Here is a 24,340-nt window from a genome sequence, read left to right as displayed (position 1 = left end):
TTTACCAGGGATTCAGGTTGGAATGCCGTGATCAGCAGCGACAGAAACCTGATTCAACCAGAGATTCACCTCAAAGTGATTGGACAGGTAGAGATAAAAGATTATTTTTAAGCTTATTGACATTTTGAATAAAAAAAATTGTTTAAAATAAAGAGAAATTTTCCATGTCAACGTACCAAGGAGTTTATAGTTTGCGACTGCTCCGGAGATGTTTTGACACTGGAACCAGGTGGAGGGGGTGACAAGTAAATGCTGGTACAACCTGCATGTGGTTTGAAGGTAAAGGAGAAACGAGTGGAAATGGGTTGAGTTTTCAGGGGAACCTGGGGATCAGTGAGAACCCTTCCACAGGTCCAGACGGGGTCAGATTGTCCCGACGGTCCCACAAGAAGCGAGTCTGGGCGCCTGACAGGACTTTTGGCTGTGGCTGCTGCGGTTTCTCCGTTAGGACACACTGTCTCTTTAAGAAAGGGGGTGAAGGCCCGGGGTTCCCCCCCCCGACCCTCTGCTTCTACCTGCGGGGCTGAGGGTGACAGTGTCGAGGCAGAGAGGAGGGGGGGCTGGAGGAGGCCGAGGGCGACATGGAGGCCAGGGAGGCGGCGGCGGCGGCGTCCTCGGCCTCCTCCAGCTCTCCGGCCGCTCCGTGGAGCTCCTGGCTCACACTGGACTGTAAGGCAGCAGGGGTCAGCCATTCTTTGGGCAGGCAGCTCTGGAGGAACGGCACGCAGGAGCTGAAGTAGGCCAGGCGGTTGACCCAACGAGGGATCTCCCTGCCGCACAGGATCTACGAAGAAACATAAAAAAATTTAAATGAAATAAAAAAACGGACGAAGAAAAGTTTAGGTGATGGTTCAAAACAAATACTAAAATTCTTGCTTAGCTCGCTGTGAGAGGCTAAAGTCTTTCCTCTGCCTACATTCCCCAGAATGCTGTGCGGTTCTGGATCAGACTTGCAATATTACTGTATATATATATATATATATATATATAATTTTACTTTATTTTTTTCCTGGTTAAACAAATATTTTTTTTATTCCTTTGCCAATTTAATTTGCAATATATTGAGGTGGAGTAAGATGGAGGTTAATTGCCACATCACATGTTTTGACATGAAAAGAATCTGCACCGCCCTCCATATGATAACAATCCACATGATGTCACATGTATAAAGCTTTCCCCTCTTCTCTTTTTTGTCTTCCTAAGGCTGTCAGAAAGCAGCCGCTAATCCATAAATATTTCGATTTACACACACACACACACTCTTGCTCTGCTCATGGCAGATATGATGACCTTTAACAGCCGACGCCGAGACCGATTATTGTTAAATGGGAAACAAAGGAGAAATGAAAAAAAAAAAAAGTGGGGAGTTTTTCCAACACTGCAGACTATCACTGTGTATTTTACTCTCTATTTTAACAGTAAAGCGTTTGTTTCCCTATTTCCTCGACTTAACGACCTACCAATGGATGCAGTTTGTGCCCCGTCTAATTCTATGAACCAGGCTTGCTTTGTGACATCAGACAAAACTATTTCATCACGCCGATGAGCTTGTTCTGTCGTGAGCTGAGCAGACGTCTGCTAAGATATGATGCGGAAATAGGAGACGAGATGCGGAAAGAAAGCGTGAGCAAATACAAATGCCTGCAACTAAATGAAAAAGCTTCCCAAAATGCGTTCCATGACGATTTATCTTCCACAAATTATCTACTAAATCCAAATGTGTCCGGATCATAGATTTGCATAGAAAAACGTCTCTTTCTAGAAACATTGGCCAATTATTTGAGAAAAAAGGACGAGAGGCAAAATATTATCTGTGGAGAAGTAATTGTAACGTTTGATCTGATCATCATTCTCCGTATAAAAGTTCCATCCTGAGGGAAACACTTCACCTCCCTTGTTTTGGTGAACATTTTAACTGTACTGCTGTACTGTTTTGAATCTATGTGTGAATGTTTGAACCCTAATCTGTCATTTCCTTAGAGAGAATTTCTCTGTGTGGTATTTGCAGCACATATGTGCTGTTTGGGTGTGTGTGTGTGTGCGTGTGTGTGTGTGTGTGAGCTTGCCAGCTGGTCCTGCATGTTCAGGCTTGTATCAGTGTCCTAATCCCCGTCTGAGCGGTAGTTGCTAACTGTAAGACTCCCTGCTCGTTAGTCACTCCAGCATAAGCTGATTGAAGACAGACACACACACGCCCACGCCCTCACACACTCCAACACACGCAGACATGAATCTTTTAATGTAACAGCATCTAGTTATTTATGCACTGTAACATCAACATAACATGATATATCGCCATGAGTTCAACGAAATGTTAGTTTTAGGTTGTTCCCAATGAAAGGGAGTAAACACATCGTCGTAATACAGACAGTTGTGCAAGCCTGTGGTTGTTTTTTTTTGTTTTTTTGTACTCCACCTCTGAAAGTGTTGAGGAAAAGTGGTTGCAGTTCTTGTGCATGAGGTGGTAGGCGTTGCCCTTGTACTCCTTCCCCATCTCCTCCACGATCCGCTCCACGTCCTCCTCCGTGAAGTCTGTGCTGCCCAGGACGATGGCTTCTCTACACACACACACACACACACGGTGAGTACGAGCTCAAATAAAATCAACTGGAGAACGACTCACTTAAAAATATTTGTCAATATGCTGTGAGACATCAGAATTTTATTGGATTTTTGTTCAAGAGGCGCACTTTTTTTTTTCTTCCAGTTTGCAATCAAAGGTCAGCCAGTTTTAGTCCACCATTTGCTCCAGATGATCCATACTACTGGTCTGTATGAGGACACCATGGAAGTGTGTGTGTGTGTGTGTGTGTGTGTGTGCGTGCGCATGTTTGTGTGTGGGGACGAGTCTCTAAAGCCACAGGGCAGATCAACTAGAGCAGAAGTAACACACAGCAGCTCTGGATAAACAGAGGCTCTTCCAACATACTGAACCGACTGATCCTCTGCTGTTTCAATCAACTGCAGAGGAGATCGTCCAAAACAAAACCCTTTGCTGTTGTAGCTAAAGAATAACAGTTCTGCTCAATTCAATTATTCAATCTTTTTTTTTGTTTCGTTTTAATATAACATTTAAGTATGCAAATATTTTAACTGTGGTTGGTTTTTATTTGATCTGTCCATATCATGTACATTAGATTATTTTGTTGTCAGTCCAAAGTTGACCTTTACTCAGGAAACAATGACTTAGTAAGATTTTCCCATTTGTATAACAATTGTTCACTTTCCTAAACTGCCATGACATCCAACAGGGACATAATGTATCTTTGAAAACCCTCCAAAAATTGCACTTACTTGAACTTAAACGTTTCGCCGAGTTCAGTGGCATCGCCCGGAGTGATCTCAAAGATCCCTGAGAACGGGTATGGGTGTCCACCATAGGCAAACTCTAAGCACAGAAAAAAAAAAATGTTTCTAGACACGTCTGACAAGAAAAACCGATATGCATCATCATACATCCCGATCTTCAGGAGCATCGTCCTTGAGACAACCTTACCTCTTCCATAGATCTCGATCCCTGAGTGAAAGACTCCAATGCCCAGAGAGCTGGTGAACTCATTGATCCAGTACTGCAGGCAAAGGAAGATGAACATATTACCGTAAGTCAAAGTGGTGTGTTTGGGGAGGTGTGAATGTGTCTTGGTCTAGTTGAAGTGAACTCTGGTGCAGATCGAATACGGAAATGCCAAGTGAGTCAGAGACCGCTCCAAAAGGAGGAAGCAGACTGTTGCACTGGGCATCCTGGGTAAATACAACCACAGCATAAGAGCAAACTTAGCGCTAGCGGGAGAAATGGCTCCTGGTCTTTAGCCAAAGACAAAAGAGAAATCCTTCAACTGCTAAAATCCGACCTCACCCCATTTTTCCGTACGTATTGGCAAGGAAGGAGGTTGGGCTCATGTTTTCTTCAGAGGTTTTTGTGTCATTTCCTTCGATGGTTCTTGGTATAGCACCACCACATACAAAGGGGGAGAACAGGATTTTCAAAGGGTTTGATTTGTTGGACACAGTGTAATGTGAAAACGAACCACGGCAGCTGAAAATGTAACAAATGATGAAATCAGAGCAAAGTGGTACAATGGAGTCACGGACTGATTGGCAACTAGGTGAAGCAAACATCTGTACATCATCGGCAAAATCCAGTATGGACAAAAAAAAAAAGTAGCCAATATCAGAAGCTTCCTAGCTCCGCTTTGCATGACTTGTGTCATGTACACCTTAAAATAGAGATCAAATTTTTTACATGAACTACGAATGAAAGTTTTTGTTGGGGGGGGGGGAATGCTAAAATAATTTTTGAAGACGTGTGTCAATGAAATAAACACTGAAAGCTTAAAACACTACAGCTAACGGATGAGCCAAGTTAATTTGTGCATGTTGTTACGGTAAGGACGCCATATTTGCAATATATTCTGTACCCATAGGACGCACATTTATTTCCTAAACCCAATGCATGTGTTTTATCACTGACACAAAATAATAATATGAAAATGATTGCGCACTGTTTGATAAAATCAGCAGCTGAAGAGACCATCAACCACAGTGCAATGCAAACTAACTATTATTATTCTGGCATAATAATGTGTGGTCACATGCTCTGCTACACATTTCACATTAGTACACCAGTTTTTTGCTTTTCTACTTTTTTAAGCAGGCCTTAGATCTGGTACTTTAAACCAGCTAAAAAATATAAATAGTCCAGAAGCCAAAAGAGAGCAATGCCTCAGTTTGTCATTTCTAACATTAGCACTGATAGCATGTTGGCACCACACAGCATTTTAATAATCAGCCTACAATAGTGGTTATTAGCATAAGCTGCGGGATTTTGTTTGTCGTTGATGTGACCCAAAGATCAAAAACAGCCTTCATCAAGCTTATCGCCACACTACGGAAGAGCGCTGGCTCTGATCTGCCTTTTAGAAACTTGGTTTGTGAAAAACAACAAGAGGAATTGTGCATCGCATTCCACGAAAGCCTCCTGTGAAGAGTTACAAAAACCTTGAAAGCTGCTGCGCTCTAGTGTGAGTAAATGAGTCAATGAGTGTCTGGGGATGTTTCAAAGAAAGTTATTACTAGTAATTGGAAAATGATTGCTTTGAGTCTTCGCAAGCGCCAAGATATTTCTTAGGCAGGGATAAACAGGGAAAGACGAATAAAGGGATGTTTGCTGTATTTTTTTATTTTATTTAATTTTTTTGGTTTAATGCGTTATTTTTCAAACGATGTATGTCACTGCTCTGAAACCGTTGAGGAAGATGGACTAAATGAGAGACCGGAAGGAAGGAAGTAACTACCGACCACAAGTGTTCACGGTTGGGTTTGTTTTAGCTTGATGACTGATTAAGTAGGTCTGCTTTTGGCCCAAAAACCTGGTCTATTTTTTGTTCAAATCATATACAGAGCTATGTTCTCTACCTTAGTGTTTCAGGGGACAAGGAAAGAGACTCCGACTGGTTTTAAAATTGTTTAGATGAAATGGTAAACTGCTGTTGTTTACCAAGTCTAAACCTGTACAGTTTAGGCTTTTTGACAGAAACAGATTTGGTGAAACCGATTTCTTCATAGCTACTTGTCTAAAGCTGAATAAACAGACATTTTGGCACTTTCTTCATATTTGGCTCAAATCCTTTACAATGATGTCTCTCAATCCCAATGACACAATTCTGCCTTTAAAGCATTTTTGTAGTAAATATTTGGGCCAATATTCATATTGCAACAATAGCCGATAACTGATATTCAATATTTTATATACATGTACACTTTAGACACCATGTAAAAGCGACCGCATGACCTACATTGCATCTCTGCTTCAGTTAGGGCTCATTCACACCAGCCCCGTCTGGTCTGCTTTCATCAAATTAGTTCATTTGCTTAGAAAGTCCAATTTGTCAGCTCTGGTCAGCCTACAAATCCATGTCCCGGTTCAGTAGAAGTGAACTCTGGTGTGGTCTGATGCATTTCAAAATGTCAAGCAGACTGAGAGACACTTGTTTAGAGTCATGTCGTATGCTTCAGTGTTTCTTGGTGCAGCCCCACCAAAGGTTAGTGAACAAGTTGCTCAAAGGGTTTGGTTTGTTTGATACAATGCAGTGTGAAAGTAAACCGCACCAAAACAAGTCTACCGAACTACCAGGTGTGAAAACACCCGGCAAAGACACGGTTCTCAACCAAACAATAGGGGACTGCTTTTCCAGATCAGAGTCCGTTTCTAAATCAAACAGCGGAGTTAAATTGTCTTGCAGTTTTATTCACATGTGATTTTGGGATGGAGCTGGGCGATAATGCTGACGCTGCTCTGATCAGTCATGGCGAAGAAACAGCTCAAAAATGTGAAACTCACGATTTACCAGTCAGTCGACATTCCAACCCTCACTTATGATCATGCGATGTCCGTCAAAACTGAAAATGCAAGATCCCAGATACAAGCAGCTGAAACAAGCTTCTTCAACTGGAAGATGGGGATCGGTGTTAAAGATGGAATGAAAAGCTCCATCCAGGTGAGCAAAGGTGGTTCTGGCAAACTCAAAAATCATTGGAAGGGCTATAGATTTCCTCTAAGTTGGGAATGCCTTGGCGTCCACAGAATGAGGTGGAGACCATCACTGGGGACTACCGGAGAGAGGGATCTTTGGGTTTTCCTCCTGAAAGTAGTGATTTTGGTGAGAACAAACAGACAAAATTAAGCTAAGTTTACACGAGACCTCTGCCTGGAAAATTTCGGTATTTTCAGATGTTGATTGGGAAAAAGATGTTTAGACAGCACCACCAACGCACCTTGAATCAGTAGTAGTTGTCATGCTAGGCCACTAGATGACGCTATCATTCTGGCATGTCATTTAACAGGAATGCGCTTTTGACCCTTAACTTTTCACCTCACTGTAAACAATAATTCCAGTGAATGAAGTGCTCATGTAACACATATATTCCTTATCTGAAATTGTGCTAAACTGAACAGGTTAAGCACCACAAAACAGCACAATGCTTTATGTTATCCGTTATGCATTCTGCACATGTGCGTCTTCACACATGCGGCGTCCTTCACATCGTTGTGGAGTTACGGAAAGGTTTCACTTTGACACTTGGTTTAAAAAAATGCCGATGTAAGACACTCCGGTCACTGGTGTTGTGTACATGAGCGGCTGGATCCCAACAAAAACGTTACAGTTTAACTGAAGAGCGACTGTGTAGAAGCCTTACTTTCAGGCGGAATCCAGAGACTCTACTGGAAAAATTTTGGATGCTTTTGTGACTTGCTGGAAATGCATATCCATGATCGTTTTTGAACTATAAACCCCATTAAGATAAGGTTGAATGTCATGCCCATAATACAGGACAGAGACAGTAAAAGAACAGACACTGTACAGTTCAACTCTTCCAATCTCCTGTAGTGGCACTGCAATTTTGTTTCTACTCTACTTCTGCAGTGATCAAGGTTTGTCTCGTTAAAAAGTGCTCCAACTGTCTTTGCTGCATCACCAGACTTTCACTTTACCTCATCGATCAGACGGCACAGAAGACGAGGAATCTTGGTCGCGACACACTTTACCTCATGCAGTAAAGGATCTGCGGCCAGCGCAAGAAACACGACCTCCTCAGCTACATTACACACCTAAACCCAATATCCTAGCAGGTCTTGCCATTGACCGAACAGTGAGAAAACGTGTTAGATACACTACTGGTCTGTCCGACAGTCTGGCAGGCAGACAGGTGGTGTAAAGATAATGCTCTCTCATTAGAGTGCTGTACTAAAGCACTCAGAGCTGGCCAGAAAATCCACTTAGTAGCAGGAACAGGACAGTTGGAGGGGGGGAGCTGGATGTGGAAGAAAGAGAGAGAGTGGACGGGGGCCTGTGTCTGTGTCTGCACATACATTCCTGAAAATCACGTGAGGATATTGATCCTCCAATGGAAAGATGGCTTTTCATCAGCCTTTTTAGGTACAGACAAGAAGGATATTGGCAAAATGTCAAATGTCCCAGCAGTGCTTGGAGATAAATAAACTGATCAACCAGACAGACATTGGAATCAGTCCAGTTGTCTCTACTCTGTAATCAGCTGGTCAACACTTGAAAATATGATAGTTTTCTAACTCACTGTAGTTTTTTAATTTTGTTTATTAGATTGAAATTAAGAACGCCAACAATCTGACATGTTTATTTTGAGTTTATAAGTGATCAGATAAAGGCGTGGGACATATAGCTAAACAGGAATCATTTTGCAATGAATTAATAAATCTGCTGCTGGATTCGAAACAACTACCGCAACAAAAGAAACTGCGGCTCATTCTCGTATCTGTTTCGTATTTTTGGAACAACAAAAATATGGAAAATCCAAATCAGTCGAAGCTTGAATTGGCAGAATTTGGTAAATTCCACCCAGGAAAAACCTGACTGGCAAATCTCTGTAAAAGGGGTGGGAGTTAATCATTGCCACATTGGTAAATCCAATACTTTGTTACTATTGTGTTCATCGGGATGTTCAAAAACATATACGTACATTTTTTTGGACTGATTTTGAAGCACCAGCTGTGTGACCCACTGATTCAGCAGCTACAAATGCTCAAACTAAAACTGGGTCGTTACAGTCCAGTATGAACGATGAACTTCCTGTACAACTTCAGCTGAAGCTATTCTTGTGTAGCGGTGCAGTTATTCAATTACCCACCCCACTGTTTACCATCAAGACTAATGTGAGTGCAGCAGTGTAGAAACAGACCCAATGGTATAAAAACGAAGGTCTCACAATTCGCAGGCATTTGGAGAGAACCAAATAGTCTGAGATATACAAACATTGGATCATTTACTGCAGGAGACAATACTATTGATCACAGAATGCATTTAATCTGTTTTGCAGTACATAATTGAGTATCGTTATGAAACAAAAAGCTCTTTTTTTCTGTCACTAATTCTCAGTTTCTTTCTCTCTTAGCATTATCGTTACTTTCCCCCCCCCATTTCTTGAATCAACTGCTGATCAAGCTCGTACTACAATGTGGGGGGAAGGAAAAAGTCTTCCGAGTAACAATAAAATATATTTAAACCTGCCCAGTACAAAGAAGCTGAAACAAGTTTGAGCAACCCTGCAAACAATGAGTCAGTCTACAAACAGTATCAGTCAGAAAACGACCCAACAAGCCAACATGCAAACCAGTCATCCAGTACCGACCAGAACTGATCTGAAGAGCTCCAAAGCTGTAATCACTCCAGAGGGAAATGTTTGGTTTTGCTACGTTGAATACGATATAAAAATTAGACCACAAGGCAAAAGAAGCCCTCAACTAATTTTAACATGCATTTTTATTACTTAAAGATGGCCACATGTATGCTGAAATGACACAATGTGAGAAGCTAAGGTGCAAAACTGAAAAATATATTTGCAATCCTGTTCTTTCCGAAGAACACACACACCTTCCAATAGCTTATTTTCAAATCAGTCATCTAGAGCTTAACGAGGAGAGGTCGTTAGCATGTATCGCTAAGATTTTCAGGAAGCTGGGGAAAACCTGAGAATAGATTCTGACCAGCTTGCAGCTTGAAGTTTGACACAAGTTACGAAAAGAACATGTAGAAGGAAATCTAGTCAAATCAGCACAAAACTGAACTTTTTGCACACACGCTAGGTGGGGCGAAAAAAAATTAATAAAAATAATTCGGTAATTAGCAATGTACCAAAAGACACTCTTCATCCAGTGTGACTGAGCTTAAACACTTAAAAGTGCAAAGCTGGTAGAGAAGTAACCCAAAAGACAATTCTTGTGGTTTCACAAAGTACTGACTAAGACAGAATACGAAAGGGAGTCACACTTCTCAGACTGAACCTTGTACAAAGAGCCATGTATCATTTCCTTCTCCTTCACAACTACCGTACAAAAATGGGCTGAAATCATAAAATATTGTAACCATGCGGACGTTTGTGGGTGGAACATGAGAAAATGTGAAAATGCTCACGAGGCGTAGATGCCCTTGCTTCAAGTCTAGGGTTGTCAGTCCCGCTTCACCCAGCTAGGACTCAAAGACACCAAGGGTTTAAGGTTCATGTTTTAGAATGGCCAAGTCAAAACCCAGACTTGAATCTATCTAAGTTGACCATTTCTGTTCAAAGATGCCATCCAATGAATCGGACTAAGCTCGCGCTATTCTGCACAAAAAGGGTGAAAAAAAAGAGTTTGTCTCTAATTGTGCAAAGCAAGTAGAGACACAACCCAAAAGACCGGCAAATGGTCTTGTAGAATGGACACAGCTGCTTCTGTCAGGGGGAAACATGTTGCATGCAAAACTACGTCGGCTTCTCTGCAGCCAGCCGGTAGTAAAACTGACGAAGAGATAAGAGCTTTTCAGAATTTACCGAGAAGAAACGACTGCGGCTGGCAAGTCAAGTGAAACACCAAAGGAAGTGAGAGAGGAGGGGAGTGGGGAAGGAGAGAAGGCAGAAAGATGAAAGAAGTATGAGTTGGGATAGAGAAGAGATGACAAGGACAAGATGGGGAAGGAGAGAGGCAGGGAGAAGAAAGAAGCAAACTGGCAAAAGTTTCAACAATCTGATAAAGGGGACAGATTTCTACAAGCTCTCGAATCTTTTCATCTCTGCTTTGTTGCCATAGTAAACTCCCTAACCTATTCAAAACAAGTTCATTGTTCCTTAACAGAGTGCAAATTCTGTTAAAGAAAGAGGGAGAAAATGACAGGAACAAATGTCTGGAGAAAATGTTTAGGGAAGCTGCGGTTTTTATGGCCGTCACCCTTTCTCCTAAATGCTGCTCCTGGTTTTATAGTCTGTCGATGACAATTTTAGGTGAAATCGAGTCGCCACAGGGAATATCCACAGTAATCAATGATTCATCAACAGATCAATTGGCAAACCCCTAATCACTGACTCGGCCCTACGTGGTGACAGCATTGTTACTCAACTTCATCCTCGGTCTCACTTTGCACCAAAAACAACTGCACATTTTCCTCTCGGGTTAGAAACAGTTGTCATCTTCCAAATGTTTGACATGAATGTTGGTTCGCAATACACACTTCATCTGTCACATAAAAAACAAAATCAAATAAGGGAATTCTCTTTAAGAATGGCTATAAAGCCCATTTTATTTCAGCGAAATTCTTTTAAAAAAACAAAACTATTGAACATTTTTCCTCCTTCCTGATATGAAAATTCTGGAGAGAGAAAACAAAGCTATCGGTTTGAAATCATCTTCCTCTTAGTGATTCTTCAGGTCTAATTTGAAAACCCAGGTTACACTGACTTAACTCAGCAATGAAGCTTAACAGTAAAACTTCTCTCTGAACAAAAGAAATTATAGAAAAAAGATAAAAGCATTAAGGTAGGCTATACGATGATGTGCAAGTAAATTTAAGCTATCTATACATTTAAAAATATATATTATTAGCCTGATTAGTTTTTTTTTTTGCTAGGTTATTGAAGACATAAACTACAGATGTGATTTTATAATAAAAGTGGGATGAAAAATGTGAATTTAAAATAGAATATAAAACAACTTAATTTTTTGCTATTAATAATAGTAGTAGTAATAATAATAAATCCAACATGGATTGATTTTTATCAAGTCTGACAAGCGTTCTCTTTGAGGAATCACTCTGATGATTCAATGACAGACAGAAGGACCATTTTAGCTGCAACGGGGTCAATCTGATACGGTGGAGCCAGAATATGACTTAAAATCCATAAACCTTAATGGAGGTTAATGTGAGTGCCAACGCAAATGTTGACAAGGATTTTGACTCTATTCAGAGCTTAGATCTATGTTTGTTTTCCTTATTAAAGTTTTCCATCTGACTGATTCCTGTGTATGACTTCACACTAACTAGCACTGCAATGGGCCGGTACAACTGTCATGAATTAAATACTCCATAAAGTGCATAAGCACAGCAGAGGATTTTTTGTTTTGTAAATGCATAAGAGAGTAATTCACTTTCTATAGCTAGCTAATGTTGTCTTCATAATGAACTTGCATGTTTTTCCATACAAAGAAACACAAAGTGCTGTCAGCACAAGGGCTTGGGCGGGAACACAATGTGTTCTACAGTAAGATACACTTCTTTTTTTTTTTACATGGGGTGAACTAAATCACAGTTTTAAATTGTTCTCGAATTTCAAAATTCTGCAAAGGAAACTATAAAACTTCTTTAAGGTGTGCCCCACCCACCTGCCCTCCTCCTAGTGGACACCCTTACAAAACAAATCTGGTGCCGCTCCTGTTCACTACTTCTACAAATACACTGCGATAGCTGAATTGTGTTATTGAGCTAACAACATGGGTCCCAAAGAACTTTTGGGATGAAAACCTTAAAATGTTTGCATATGTGCAAAAGTATTTTTACTTTACTCTAATTAAGAAAAAAAAGCTTTTCAGTTCCTATCGCAAACTCCCTTTCTCGAACAAAACAAAAAGAAGCAAAGAAAAGATACATGGTTTCATTTTCGTTTTTTTCCTTACCATGTCATAAACGTTCAGGATGATCGGCTCGTTTGCCATCACTGGCATCAGGATCTCGGCCCCCTTCGCCCCTCCTTCCCCGCGGCTTTTTCCTCCTCCTTCCCTCGGTGCGAGATCCAAACTCTCGCCCTCCTAAACTGTCTCGCCGCCGTCACTTTTACAAGTGGTGCTCAGTTTGAAAAGTCAATTTCAAAACCCGGTCTAAAAACGCGAAGAGTTCCGGATATTTATCCTATCGTCCAACATCTGACTGGCTTTGTCCAAATCCCCGCTGAGGGGGGAGCAGCAGCAGCGGCGGACAGATGAGCCTCTTCGGTATCAAAATGAACCAACTGCTAAACCCGCTCTGCTACCGACGTAGTGTGGAGGGATATTTGTTCTCCATTAAAAGCGAGAAAAGTGGTTTCATCTACCAAGACTAGCAAATCTAAAAAAACAACATACTTATAAGATTTAAAAACGCAATTTACTGTGAAAGAAAAAAAACCCCCATCGCTACCGCAGCTAACGGTAGCAGTGGATGCGACCGTTGCGAGAGCATTTGGCTGTTTCTGCGTTCGATTGTTCAACCTTATCGCGACAGGCATTATGGGTAATGTAGTTAATTCCACAAGATTGTACGAGGCAAGGCAAATTTGAGGTGTATCTTAAACACACATCTTCTAGATAAGATTAAGCAAATTTACATCGAGCCTTTGAAACTACACGACTCAGTTTAAATTAGGATCAATTTAGAATGCATGTAATTGACTTTTAGTCTGCTTGTATGACTGGGTTTAATTAATTTTTCTTTGCAGGGTGCCTTGATGTGACTTTTGTTGTGTTGGCGGCACTAAATAAATAAGCTCAATTGAAAAGGAATTGAATTATGCTGAAAAGCCTGCCTCATTAATAACACTAACAGTTTTGTTGAGTTGTGGTCAAATATCCACTCAGATATGCCACCTAGGTTGTTGACGACTACAAAGAGCACGAGGTTGAACTACACCTCATAAAGGGACCTTTTATCAAATGATGTTACATTTGTTCTGCCAAGGAAACAAGTTTCATTCTTCACTCAGTATTTCATAATTATGAAGTCAAAACAACAGCTACCAATTTCACTTACCGAATAGACAATTTGAAAAACTTGAAAGTAAAATCATGACAAGCCTTTAAAAAAAATGATAACTTTTCACTTGTACAAATCCATGGAGTCAAGGTCTACAGTCTTTCAATTTCAAGAAGCTACTTCAACTTCAGTTCAATGCACAGTGGCAAATACTAATGAGAATTCAAGGTGGAGTACAAGTGATCAATATCCCAGTGTTGCATTAAAACGTTTCCTCTCCATCAGTGGCCATGCTCATGGTTCCTCCTGACTGGCCTCTTCCAGCAGCTCCATGAGTGTCTCCTGGTTGGAGAATTCCTGCAGCGAGGAGTTCATCTCGTTCAACAGGTCCTCCCCCAACAGGAAGCCCCTGACGTCGTGCACCGTCATGCTGATGCGGTGGTCAGTCACGCGGTCCTGGGCGTAGTTGTAGGTCCGGATCTTTTCCGATCTGCCTTTGGTGCCGACCTGAAAATGAAACAGGAGGCGACACGGCATGTTTGTTCAATTTGCATACATCTTAAACGTGTCATCATCATCAAGAAGTTATTGTATTTGATCTTTTTTTTTTTGTCAACAGTAAGGTATAAAAACCAAACATTTTAAAATCTGTCATCAATTAAATCAGACTATTTTTACACAAACAAAATCTCACTTGGACTTTGCGTTGGTTGTAGCGCTTGCTGGTCTCTTCCTCCAGCTTCATGCTGTACAGTTTTGCTGTCAGAGCCTTCATGGCTTTCTCCCGGTTCTTCAGCTGGGAACGCTCCTGTTGGCACTCTGCAACCAAGCCTGACGGACACAAGCCGATATTAAATGTTGCATGCCTTTCTTTATTTCGCTTAAGAATCAAAATGACTGCAAATTCCAGTGGGGATACGTAAAAGCAGCCATGGAAGTTAAGTTCCTCCGAGTAACAAACCAAAAATGCATTATGTTTGGTTTTCAGTAACACGCTTTACCTGTTGGAAGATGGACTATTCTGACTGCGCTGTCTGTTGTGTTGACATGTTGACCGCCAGCTCCACTCGCTCTTTTTGTCTCTATCCTCAGATCCTTTGGGTTTATGGTGAAAGAAATCTAAAAAGAAAAAGAGTGAGTCAGAGGAAAATCAGCCAAACTACAAAATCTTGCAGAAACTGCACAGACTTCTGAAAGCAGAAACTTGGGGAAAGAATTAGGGCCACTGAAAAGAAAGAAAAATAAAACATTTCTCAGAATTCTGACTTTTGATCACAGAAGAATCCAGAAAGAAAAAGTCAGAATTCTATTTTTTTTCCTCAGTGGCCCTAATCATCTAATCTAATCTAATTCCCACTGACATGCATCATATTCACTAAACAGCACGCTCGTTTTAGGCACTGATTTCTTTTCAGATTTGTCTGTATGGACTGTTCATGTTTTTAGCATGTGTTCACGTTGCTCAGCCGTACCTCAGCAGGTTGGGGCAGCACAGCCACAGTCATGGTGCTGGTGTGCATCCTTCCCTGTTTTTCAGTCTTGGGAACCCTCTGAACTCGATGAACTCCGGCCTCAAACTTCATCTTCTTGTAGCTGTGCGGGCCGCTGATGCTGGCTGACGCGTGCCGCAGTCCGCCTGGTAGGATCGGTAAAAGGTTTTACGTGAACATGTGTTCCAGTTCAGGGATCAGAACAAACTACTGCAATGAGATGCTGGCAGGTTCTGTTGAAACTTTTTAAGCAGTTAATATCCTACCAACAGCAGACAATGCTTTTGATGCCTTCAGTAAGTATGAGTTCAGATTAGATGGTAATGGAGGCTAAAAGCTAAACACGAAAGCCTTAAAAAAAAACAAAAAAAAACCAACAAAAAACTTCACATCAGTTCATGGAAACTCCACTTTTATTTCCCTTCAAACCACTGTCACGATTTCATGTAATCACTTGCACAGAATGCGACCAATATGTTCACTGGAAAAAGGGGAGAGGAAGCGGTGCGTCACCAAAGGTCTTCCTGTGTGGAACGCAGAGAGAGAATGAATGATGTGTTTCTGATCAGTGACTACCTGGCAGAAAGTAAGCCTGTGTGAAAATCAATTGCACAACAAGAGCGTCATCTGTAACAGGTTACACATTAAACTAATAAACTAATCCCAAACTTTCTGAACTACACCTTTAAATTTAGTTTTCTGTCATATTTTATTAGTTGAGTTTAAAAGGCCGAGGGAAAACTTTCTTGAGGTATTTCAATTCCACATAGAGTGAAGAGCCTAATTATATCTAGGAGTTTGATCCACAGCTAAGAGCTCCCCCTTGAGTTTGTTAGCAGTTACTGCGATGGTATCATAGAGGAAAAAAGGAAATAGGCGTCCTTTATAAGTTTGAACTGAGATATGTAGCTTAAAAAGTAATCTGCCACAGTATAACTCAATACAAACACACTCTGGTGTAAACCCCATAAAGCATTTAATGTTCTGAAAGAATGCTACTAAGAACATGTGAATGTTTCAGTCTTACTTTTAAAAGCAACCATAGTTTTTGCATTAAAAGAACTGAATTATATTTTCTGCAAAAACGACTAGCTGTTTCACTTCATAGGCAGTGGGCTGAAGCTGATTGTACAATCTCCAGCACTGCTTTGGTCAGATGGTCAGCTGATATCCTGCTTCCTGGAGTCAACAACACTTTATGTGAGAAATATCCAAATAATAACTCCGTCTTACTTCTGTTTGAACTAAAAGTGGCACTGCTGTCTTCAGCATTACCATGTAAAATCTGACAATGCGGTTTCAATAAAAGAGCTAAAAGCCTTGTGGAAATGCGTTTCTTAAAAGTTTGCCTGAACAATTACAAGACTGCGTGCACAAAATATTAAGATCAACTGACCTAAATCACTTGACATGTGCTCCAGTACGTCGAAGGACCAGCCGTGGTACTGAGCGAAGCCCTCGTACATGTCAAACATCTTCGGGAGAAAGAACAACAAACAGCTGTACATCCCAACAGCGTATCTTTTCTAGCTACATCACCAGTTGTACGTTTCAAGGGTCTTTATCTAAGATCTTGAGCAGACCTCAGCGGTGAACAGCATGGCCTCCTGACCACCGACTCCAGCTGTGACTTCCAGAACGAGGTCGCTCATGTCGACCTCATCCTCTGGGATCAGTAGCTCCAAAATCTGCAAGGTCAACGAGAAATATGAGTGTGAAGTATTATGAAAAACCAAAAACAAAGTACGTCACAATAACGCTGCTGCTGAATTACATTAGTTGACATTCCAAGGCACTGTTTTCTGGTCTTCTACTTCATTTTTCAGCTTTTAGTTTTACCTTTTGCCTCAAATCTTGAATATCCTGAAGACAACTTTCTCTTTCCAGCTCAGCCAGTTCTCGTAGTGACGCATCATCATCTTAGAAGACAAGAATATGGTTTAAAAACAGTGAAACCCGTTTTATTATTTTCCAAATTCCATTGTGGGGGGGGAGGTTTTTGTGCCAATTTTCAATTTTTTCCATTTTTATTTTTCTGAATTCCACTTTTTCGTTTAACTGAACATCAACATATTTGTCACATAAAATACCTGCAAAATGTAAAAGCTTGTGCACACTTTCATAATGTTTAGGACCGTTGTTCATTTTTATTTCTTCCATCTGCCACAGACATCTCCATCAAAGTAATGACTGCAAGTGTTTTGTTGTTACATTTCAAGCAAAAAATTCAGCCTTTTACCAGGTTAATTGTCCAAAAACAATGATAAAATAAACACAGTTGGTTCAACAGATTCAAAACCAATTGTCCCTCACAACTACTGGTCCCCAGACCTAGATCCTGTAGAATGTGATCCGGTTTAGAGATCCTTCAATGAATGGCAACTCAAAACCTCTTTCCAACTCACCTTTGAGGAGCGTCTCCGTATCCGTGACCTCTTTTTGCTTCTTGTCCAGCTCCCGGATGCTCTGGATGAGAGGAGCCAACAGGGAGACTTTGGTTCTCTTGGTCTTCATGTCAGCTTCACTGCGCTCACCTTCTGCGCCACTGTAAGTGACTGCCTGTAAACACTCGTCGTATTCTTTTTCCACCTTTTTCAGGTGCTCCTGCAGGGATGTCTTGGCGAAAAGCTCATCCACCGACAGCAGCTTCATCATCATGACCGGTTTACCCGTATGAAGAAGCCTTTGGTTTCTTACGTACTGATGAGTGGAATGCTTGCAAACAGTTTTGCCAGGATTTTGGAAGCGGGGTGCCCACTCACTTCTTCTAGAGAGAAAGCTTACAAATCTCCTGGAAGCCATTGTATACTTTACCTAATCTCTCTTTCTGTAACAGTGAAGGAATCGGAGTCTAAATTTATCTGCCTTTGGAGCATGCTGTTATAGAGCCCCCCTCCAAAATACTGCACATCTGCGTTTTTAGAGGTCAAGGTGTATAAAAAGACGACAACTTAAATTCTGCAAGAGAGAGTGTGTGTGGGAGGGCGTGGGGGAACGGGGGGCGACACACACCTTAATTTGATAAAACGTACTTTTTTAAAAGTCAAATTACGTTTTCAGTAGCTATAGCCAAAAAAGTCTAAAAATTCAAACATATATTTAGAGTTGCGGCTGCAAGACGAACTGATGAAACAAGAAGCTCGGTTGAAATGTTGTAATTATAACTAGGTTCAATTGGAAAACATAATAACATCATTGACAGAGTAAAGAAAAAGTATTGCAGCGCTAGTAAAACGATTGAAAGCTACCGTGAGTGTATCCCTCTTGTCGGAGACATTGTTGTGGTCAAAACAGGACTTAATTTATTCATAAATTTTCTTCAAACTATCAATAAAATGGTTGTTAACGCTTGGTGAAATAACGCAGCTCCTTCACCACCTTGCTAAGGGCGCAGACATGTTGGTCGTGGTACGCATGCGCAGGATTCTTTCAAGCTGATTTTTTGTGATTGCGCTAGTGGCTTTAGGCTCACTGCCGTCCTGATTTCAGTCTATGAAAACATAAAATAAGGATTATCAGGCAAAATATCTTCTGAGCTAATGACAACGGAATCATTTTAGTATTGAATAAAAACATTTTTTCCACCACTAATATCCTTTGCCCTGCATAGCTGATTCACTAAAGTACCCACATATTTTTTGAATAATTTCGCAAACTACCAACTTGCCATAGTGGTTTACTTGTTTGGTTTACATTTATTCCAGAAACAATAAAAGCAAGCCAAGCAAAGACAATATATATATATATATATATATATATATATATATATATATATATATATATATATATATATATATATATATATATATATATATATATATATATATATATATAGTGCCTTGTTCATTCAAGGCACTATTTGAATGAACAAAAATGTATCCATTATTTCCAAAGCATTTGCGTGCTAAAGCATGCGATATCATGCTTTACTTACTGAGTGCCATGGAGTGATCTGCAATATCTGCAATTGAAAAGACAACGTAGCCTTTCAAAATACACTCTGAACAGGGTAGATCTAGGGATTATCACTGAATTACCATAAAAGCACTTCAGTATGCAAAGTTCTCTTACAAACACATGAGATCACGAGGGATCGTAATTGGGCTACATTTGCTGAGCTTTACTTTCAGTTTGACTCCAATGCATATACACAAAAGTTAAGTGAAGACTTTTGAATGAAGTGTAAAGTGCTGCTTATCGAAACTCCAACCCCCTGTCCCATTTCCTCACTGTCTGGTTTCAGTGTGAAGAAATGGCAACTTTTTCAAAAAAAAAAAAAAAAAAAAAGTTCACACCGCAGCCTGGAATGTTTGAATTCCAGGCTGCGGTGTGAACTTTTTTTTTGCTGTCTCTTACAGTTTCTTACCAGTGTTTGTCTAACACAAGCTGGCAACAGTTATTTTTCACAGTAACATTTTACATATCTGATAAAATTAGAGAAGGTAGCCCCTACTGTGCTGTGTATTCAGGTCACACAAGTCTGTGCCTGCAAAGCCTTAACATTTTTGGTGTTAAATATTTCCAAGGTAAATATAAATAAATGATTTGTGATGTAGAGGTAATATAAAAAAGTTGCCTAAAGAACATTATCTTTGCTCTGAATCTCTTGAGAAGATAAGACATAATTCAGTAATACCTGAGCTCTCATAAGCTTTTGTTCCATTTTTTCCCACTAAGAGGGGACTATAATCAGGTAGCAATGCCCATCCCAACCCAGCTGTGTTGCTGTTTCAGTTCAAACAGTGGAATTTGTTAATTAATACACACAGTGACCAACTTATTTTATGTAGTATTACACAAGATTTGGAGTATTATAAATATAATATGAAGCCAAACCAGAAACGTGCATGTTTGGAACATAACTGGATTGCTTTTTGTTTGGGTTTTTTGTAATTTTCTTATTTACAATTTACAGATTGAATTTAGAGTTTGTCCTCCCATTTTTCACATTTTAACATGACCCTGAGGCAAGGGTAGGCACTCCGGAGGGGATAAAAGCATAGATAAGAGGATCCGCCATGGGATACGTTTCTCATCGGAATACAATGTAATTGCACCAATTGCGCCACTTCCGCTCAACCACAAATCTCATTGGTTGGTGCTGCAAAGCGGCAGCACTTGCTTTAATGTGATTGGTTTGCGCCTTTGCGCACGGATTTCAAATAAGAAGCCGCAACTGGCGGATTTTTCAGATGTAGAGGATTTTAACTTTGTCAAGTGGCTTTTCTGCCGGGAAGATAGCGGCGCGGAGAGAGCTGAAAGAACAGAAACAAGAGGCCTTCGACGTTGTTTTAGGAGAATAACTCAAGGTATGAGTCTTTGTTAATTATCTTTCAGGTTAAAGTCGGACCTTTTTGTATTTTTATTGAGGCAGGTACATGTTTTGTGTTAGCAATACAGAGTATGATTAGCTGTGCTGTTTTCTTGCGCTACTGGTTTACAATTTTGTACACAACTTAAGAGGAAATTATGAAAAATGTTAGAGAAAGCTTCAAGGAACTTTACTTTAGTGCAATTTGAGTTTAAGTTGCATCCTAGTTCTAGGCTACTTTGCATGGAGTTCGTGTATTACGTTCCAATTCCCCTTATTCTCATGAGGTGAATTAATAAAAGCATTATTAATAAATCCACTAACCTATGCATGAAGGGAGATTTAGCCTATTTTTCACGTTGATATTAAACCCTGTTTAGCTGTGGGGGAAACAAACGTAGCTTAAAGATGACGTAGAAAAACTTTCCGCCAAATCCGCATCGCGCCAAAATCAACTTTTGCTTTAAGACGTGTACCGTTAGTTTATATGATTGCTGTACCTGAAGATTTACTCTAGCATGTACTGCGTGTCCCGCTGATGTGTTTGTGAGAGTTTAGACTTGTTCTAAAGAAGCAATGCTACTTGATGAGCGTCAGTCACGTCCACAAGTTAAACACGATCCCTGACATGACTCCTCTTTCTGTGTCTCTACAGAGATCACACAGCTCAGTCAGAGCACGCGTTGTTCAAGTGCCATGAAATGTCCCACGAGCAAGTCTGCTAAAGGGAACACGATGGAGAAAAGCCCATTAACAGAAGCAGCAGCACCTGCTGCAGAGTCTAAAGTACTCTATGTCAAAGATTCCCCCAAAAAAGAGCCAGCCCCTGTTAAATCTCAGGATCGGCCAGCTGAACAGACGGATGTCTTCTTCTCCACTAGTGCAGTTCACAACAAAGAAAACAACACTGGCAGAGAGCAAGATGGGGCCCTGGAAGAATACTTTGAGGACAGCGGTTATTTATCTTTGCAGAATAGTCATATTGATCATTATGGAGATGAAGAACAGACACACCAGGTGAAAAGGCTTTCCTCAAGTAATTCCCCCTCAAAACGCCAGCAAAGGACTAGAATCAGCTTTTCAGGATCTCTGGCAGTTTCCACACCTGTGAATCATCATGGAAGGAGCACAGCAGCTCTGTCGTCCACCCCCAACCTGCCCATTTTAAGATTCCAGGAGGCTGTTTGTGAGGAGCTCACAAAGAGCTACAAGAAGAATAGGAGGTAATATTTTAATTCAGTTCAAACATTCCATATACCATTCTGATTATTTTTGCCATTATCACACACTGGTCTGTGTTTCAGGAGGAATTTCTTGTAATTTCTGTTTAGTGATGGTTAAATGCTGTGTTTTGCAGGTATGACTTTAGCATCATCTCAAAGATAGCAGAGAAGTATCCTTTGGATCGTGTGATCGGAGGACAAATCGGCCTGGAGAACGTCGACGTGTTCACATCTCTGCTTTTAAGGAACATGAAAGGCATCCTGACCGACATTCTGGCTCTGCTGGGAGACTTGGACCTCATAAGGTAAGTTTATTTCTTCCTTGGGAGAAAAAGAAAAAAAGATAGACAATCTTCATTTAAAAAAAGATATTCTTGGTATATTGTAACATATCATATTTTTATGATTACATTCACATGCCCATGTTTTTCTCCATTATAGCTGTAAGAATGTGAGCAAGACGTGGAAGAAAATTATATGTGAGGACTCGGCTGCTGCGAGGAGGTGTCAGCAGGCTGAGCAGGCTCTCAGGGTGAGGAAACTGACACAACCAACCAAATGATATGGAAACCTGTTGCTGTGCATATTGTACTTTTCCTCTCATATCTACAAAATATGTATTTGTGATAGATAAACCCATAACAGAAACAAGGAAAGCACAAAAAATATAGCCAAAAAAAAAAAAAAAATTTGTTTTAAATGTTCCAAACAATATTACAATAAATGGTTGTAACGTAACAAGGTTAAACAGATATGCTATACTTCAGTTTCAAGCATGCCTGCTAGATTTGTGTTTTTCCATGCTAACCAACGCAACTTTTAATGTTTAGGAGTCGAGAAGCTCTCAGAGAAATCCTGCTAGCGGTCTGACCAGAGACACTGGTGCATCCAGGGTGGTGCTGTCCTGCATGCAGGCTGTGGCCTCCAGACGCACTGCTTCCTGCCAGAAGAGCAGCTTGCCCTCACAGTGCACACGCTTCAACCAATATGTGCAAGTAAGTCACTAGCTAGTGATTTAAATCCTTGAAGAATGCAAGACTTGGGTGTTTAAGGTTTGGAAAATGTTTGATATTCAAACTGCGGTTTTGTAAAAACGTCCTGAAGTTTGATTGAAAGCTACAGTCGAAACTAGATATTTTCATTAACCTAATAAACAGGCCTACACATTTTTTTCCCCCTCAGTGTCTGAAGTTAAATCAGATTAAGCTTTTAATTTTCTTTATTTAGGATCACCAAAATTATTTCCATTTGCTAAATGCCAGAAAACCTCACAAACATTTTTAAGATTTTTACTTTCTTTGTATATTGTATTTAAATCATTTAATTTGAAAAGGAAGGTCATGTACTTTTAAAAGAATTTATTTAGATTGTTTCAATATAATGAATATTTATTATTCCTAATGGCTCAGTGACTTATTGATCTGGGATGTTGTACACGAAACCTTACTGAAAATGGGGGGGTTCTTTTTTTGTTTTGTTTTTAATTTGTGTTTTGTTCTTGGATCAATTGGATGTAAAATGTGTGTCTGTGAGAGGCATTCCAAAACACACAATTTTGCTATCTTTTAGTTTACAATCCAAGACATTAACAGTCATAAATAATATAATGTATGAATTAGAACTGTCTTTAGTTCTTTTGTATTGTTTTTATCTCCAAAGTTTGGTGCTGGACCCAGAAAATGCCTGAATTTTACTGTAGGGGAGGAAGAGTGGACAAACCCTCTTCCAAGAATTTTGTCGTTCACCAACCCTGATCTTTGTCTCGTTTGCAGGCCGCCAGCACTCTGAAGCGGCACGAGTCTCTGCGCTCCTGCAGGCGCTGCGGGTCTCCTGCCACCCACTTGGCCGAGGCCCAGAGGGCCACATGCTCTCGGTCCAGCTGCCTCTTTGACTTCTGCACTCGCTGCCAGGAGCCCTTCCATGGCTCCACCCCCTGCCGGACAGTCAAACCCCATCTCCACTTCGCTTCCTCCAAAGAAACAGACATCACCCCGGGCAGCGCTCGCAGCAAGAGAAACGTCAAGCGCTTGTGATAAATGTTGATTCAAAAGACTTGACATCAATCTTGAGAACGGCATCATAAATGACTGTAGCATGCCGAACTCCGATCGCATGAGATGAGTGAGCACTTGAAGCACAGCTGGGGAAATCTACCGGAAATCATTGCTGCTTGTGAGCAGCGACTTTTATTGTATATATATATAGAGATTTTTTTTTTTTTCACAAAAAAAGCTATAGAAAATGTTGAGCTTTAAACTGTACATTTTTATTGCCTTTTAAAACAGAATAAATGTGAGTACATTTTAAAGTTTTCTTTTAGAGGCATTTTTAAATAAATGTTTATTGTAGTAGATCTTGTTCAGATTTTCTGCACCTATATAATCTATTTGTAAATACATTTTTCGATAAAATCTCTTGTGCTGTGGTTTTTTTCTCCTTCTCCAAAGCTTCAAAAACAACAAAAGGTATTTCTGCTTGATTCCAACTTAATCACTTTAAATTGCTGAATTTTAACAGCCAGTGTTGACAGTTGCTGGCATCAGTTCCTCAATATGGCAAACATAAATATGAGCTGTAGAAAGAGATTGGAGTTGAAATAAGAGACTAAAGGTTCACAGCTAATATCTTGTATTTTTCTAAAAAAAATTTTTAAAAGCTTCAATATACTGACAAGAATAACTATCGCCCTCTTTATAATTAGTTTTTCAGTTTGACAGTGAACACATTTGGGAAGTCTTAAGAAAATTGGAGCTTATTGCACAAGAGGGCAGTATTGTTTTCTTCTTAATTTTAATTTCTCTGACCCAT

At 40.3% G+C, this 24,340-nt stretch overlaps 3 protein-coding genes across 3 annotated transcripts; 1 reads left to right on the top strand and 2 right to left on the bottom strand.

Moving 5' to 3' along the window:
- Positions 1 to 167: 167 nt before the first annotated feature.
- Positions 168 to 12,913, bottom strand: desi2 (desumoylating isopeptidase 2). Its single transcript, XM_044136016.1, has 5 exons — positions 12,458 to 12,913; positions 3,497 to 3,569; positions 3,295 to 3,388; positions 2,417 to 2,558; positions 168 to 784 (listed from the first exon to the last, which is right to left on the bottom strand). Exons 1-5 carry the CDS (start codon positions 12,503 to 12,505, stop codon positions 512 to 514), a joined length of 630 nt encoding a protein of 209 aa, XP_043991951.1. The 5' UTR covers positions 12,506 to 12,913; the 3' UTR covers positions 168 to 511.
- Positions 12,914 to 13,593: 680 nt separating this feature from the next.
- mtrf1l (mitochondrial translational release factor 1-like) lies at positions 13,594 to 18,419 on the bottom strand. Its single transcript, XM_044136015.1, has 8 exons — positions 17,404 to 18,419; positions 16,838 to 16,917; positions 16,582 to 16,686; positions 16,395 to 16,473; positions 14,981 to 15,144; positions 14,510 to 14,627; positions 14,203 to 14,339; positions 13,594 to 14,015 (listed from the first exon to the last, which is right to left on the bottom strand). Exons 1-8 carry the CDS (start codon positions 17,798 to 17,800, stop codon positions 13,803 to 13,805), a joined length of 1,293 nt encoding a protein of 430 aa, XP_043991950.1. The 5' UTR covers positions 17,801 to 18,419; the 3' UTR covers positions 13,594 to 13,802.
- A 1,605-nt stretch (positions 18,420 to 20,024) lies between these two features.
- On the top strand, positions 20,025 to 23,957 carry fbxo5 (F-box protein 5). The gene is made up of 6 exons (XM_044135885.1): positions 20,025 to 20,307; positions 20,965 to 21,532; positions 21,667 to 21,837; positions 21,974 to 22,064; positions 22,363 to 22,527; positions 23,305 to 23,957. Exons 2-6 carry the CDS (start codon positions 21,006 to 21,008, stop codon positions 23,563 to 23,565), a joined length of 1,215 nt encoding a protein of 404 aa, XP_043991820.1. The 5' UTR covers positions 20,025 to 20,307; positions 20,965 to 21,005; the 3' UTR covers positions 23,566 to 23,957.
- Positions 23,958 to 24,340: the final 383 nt, after the last annotated feature.

The sequence above is a fragment of the Gambusia affinis genome, linkage group LG13 (genome assembly GCF_019740435.1).
Source record: "Gambusia affinis linkage group LG13, SWU_Gaff_1.0, whole genome shotgun sequence".
Taxonomy (NCBI): Eukaryota; Metazoa; Chordata; class Actinopteri; order Cyprinodontiformes; family Poeciliidae; genus Gambusia; species Gambusia affinis.
This window is presented reverse-complemented; position numbering and strand designations above follow the sequence as displayed.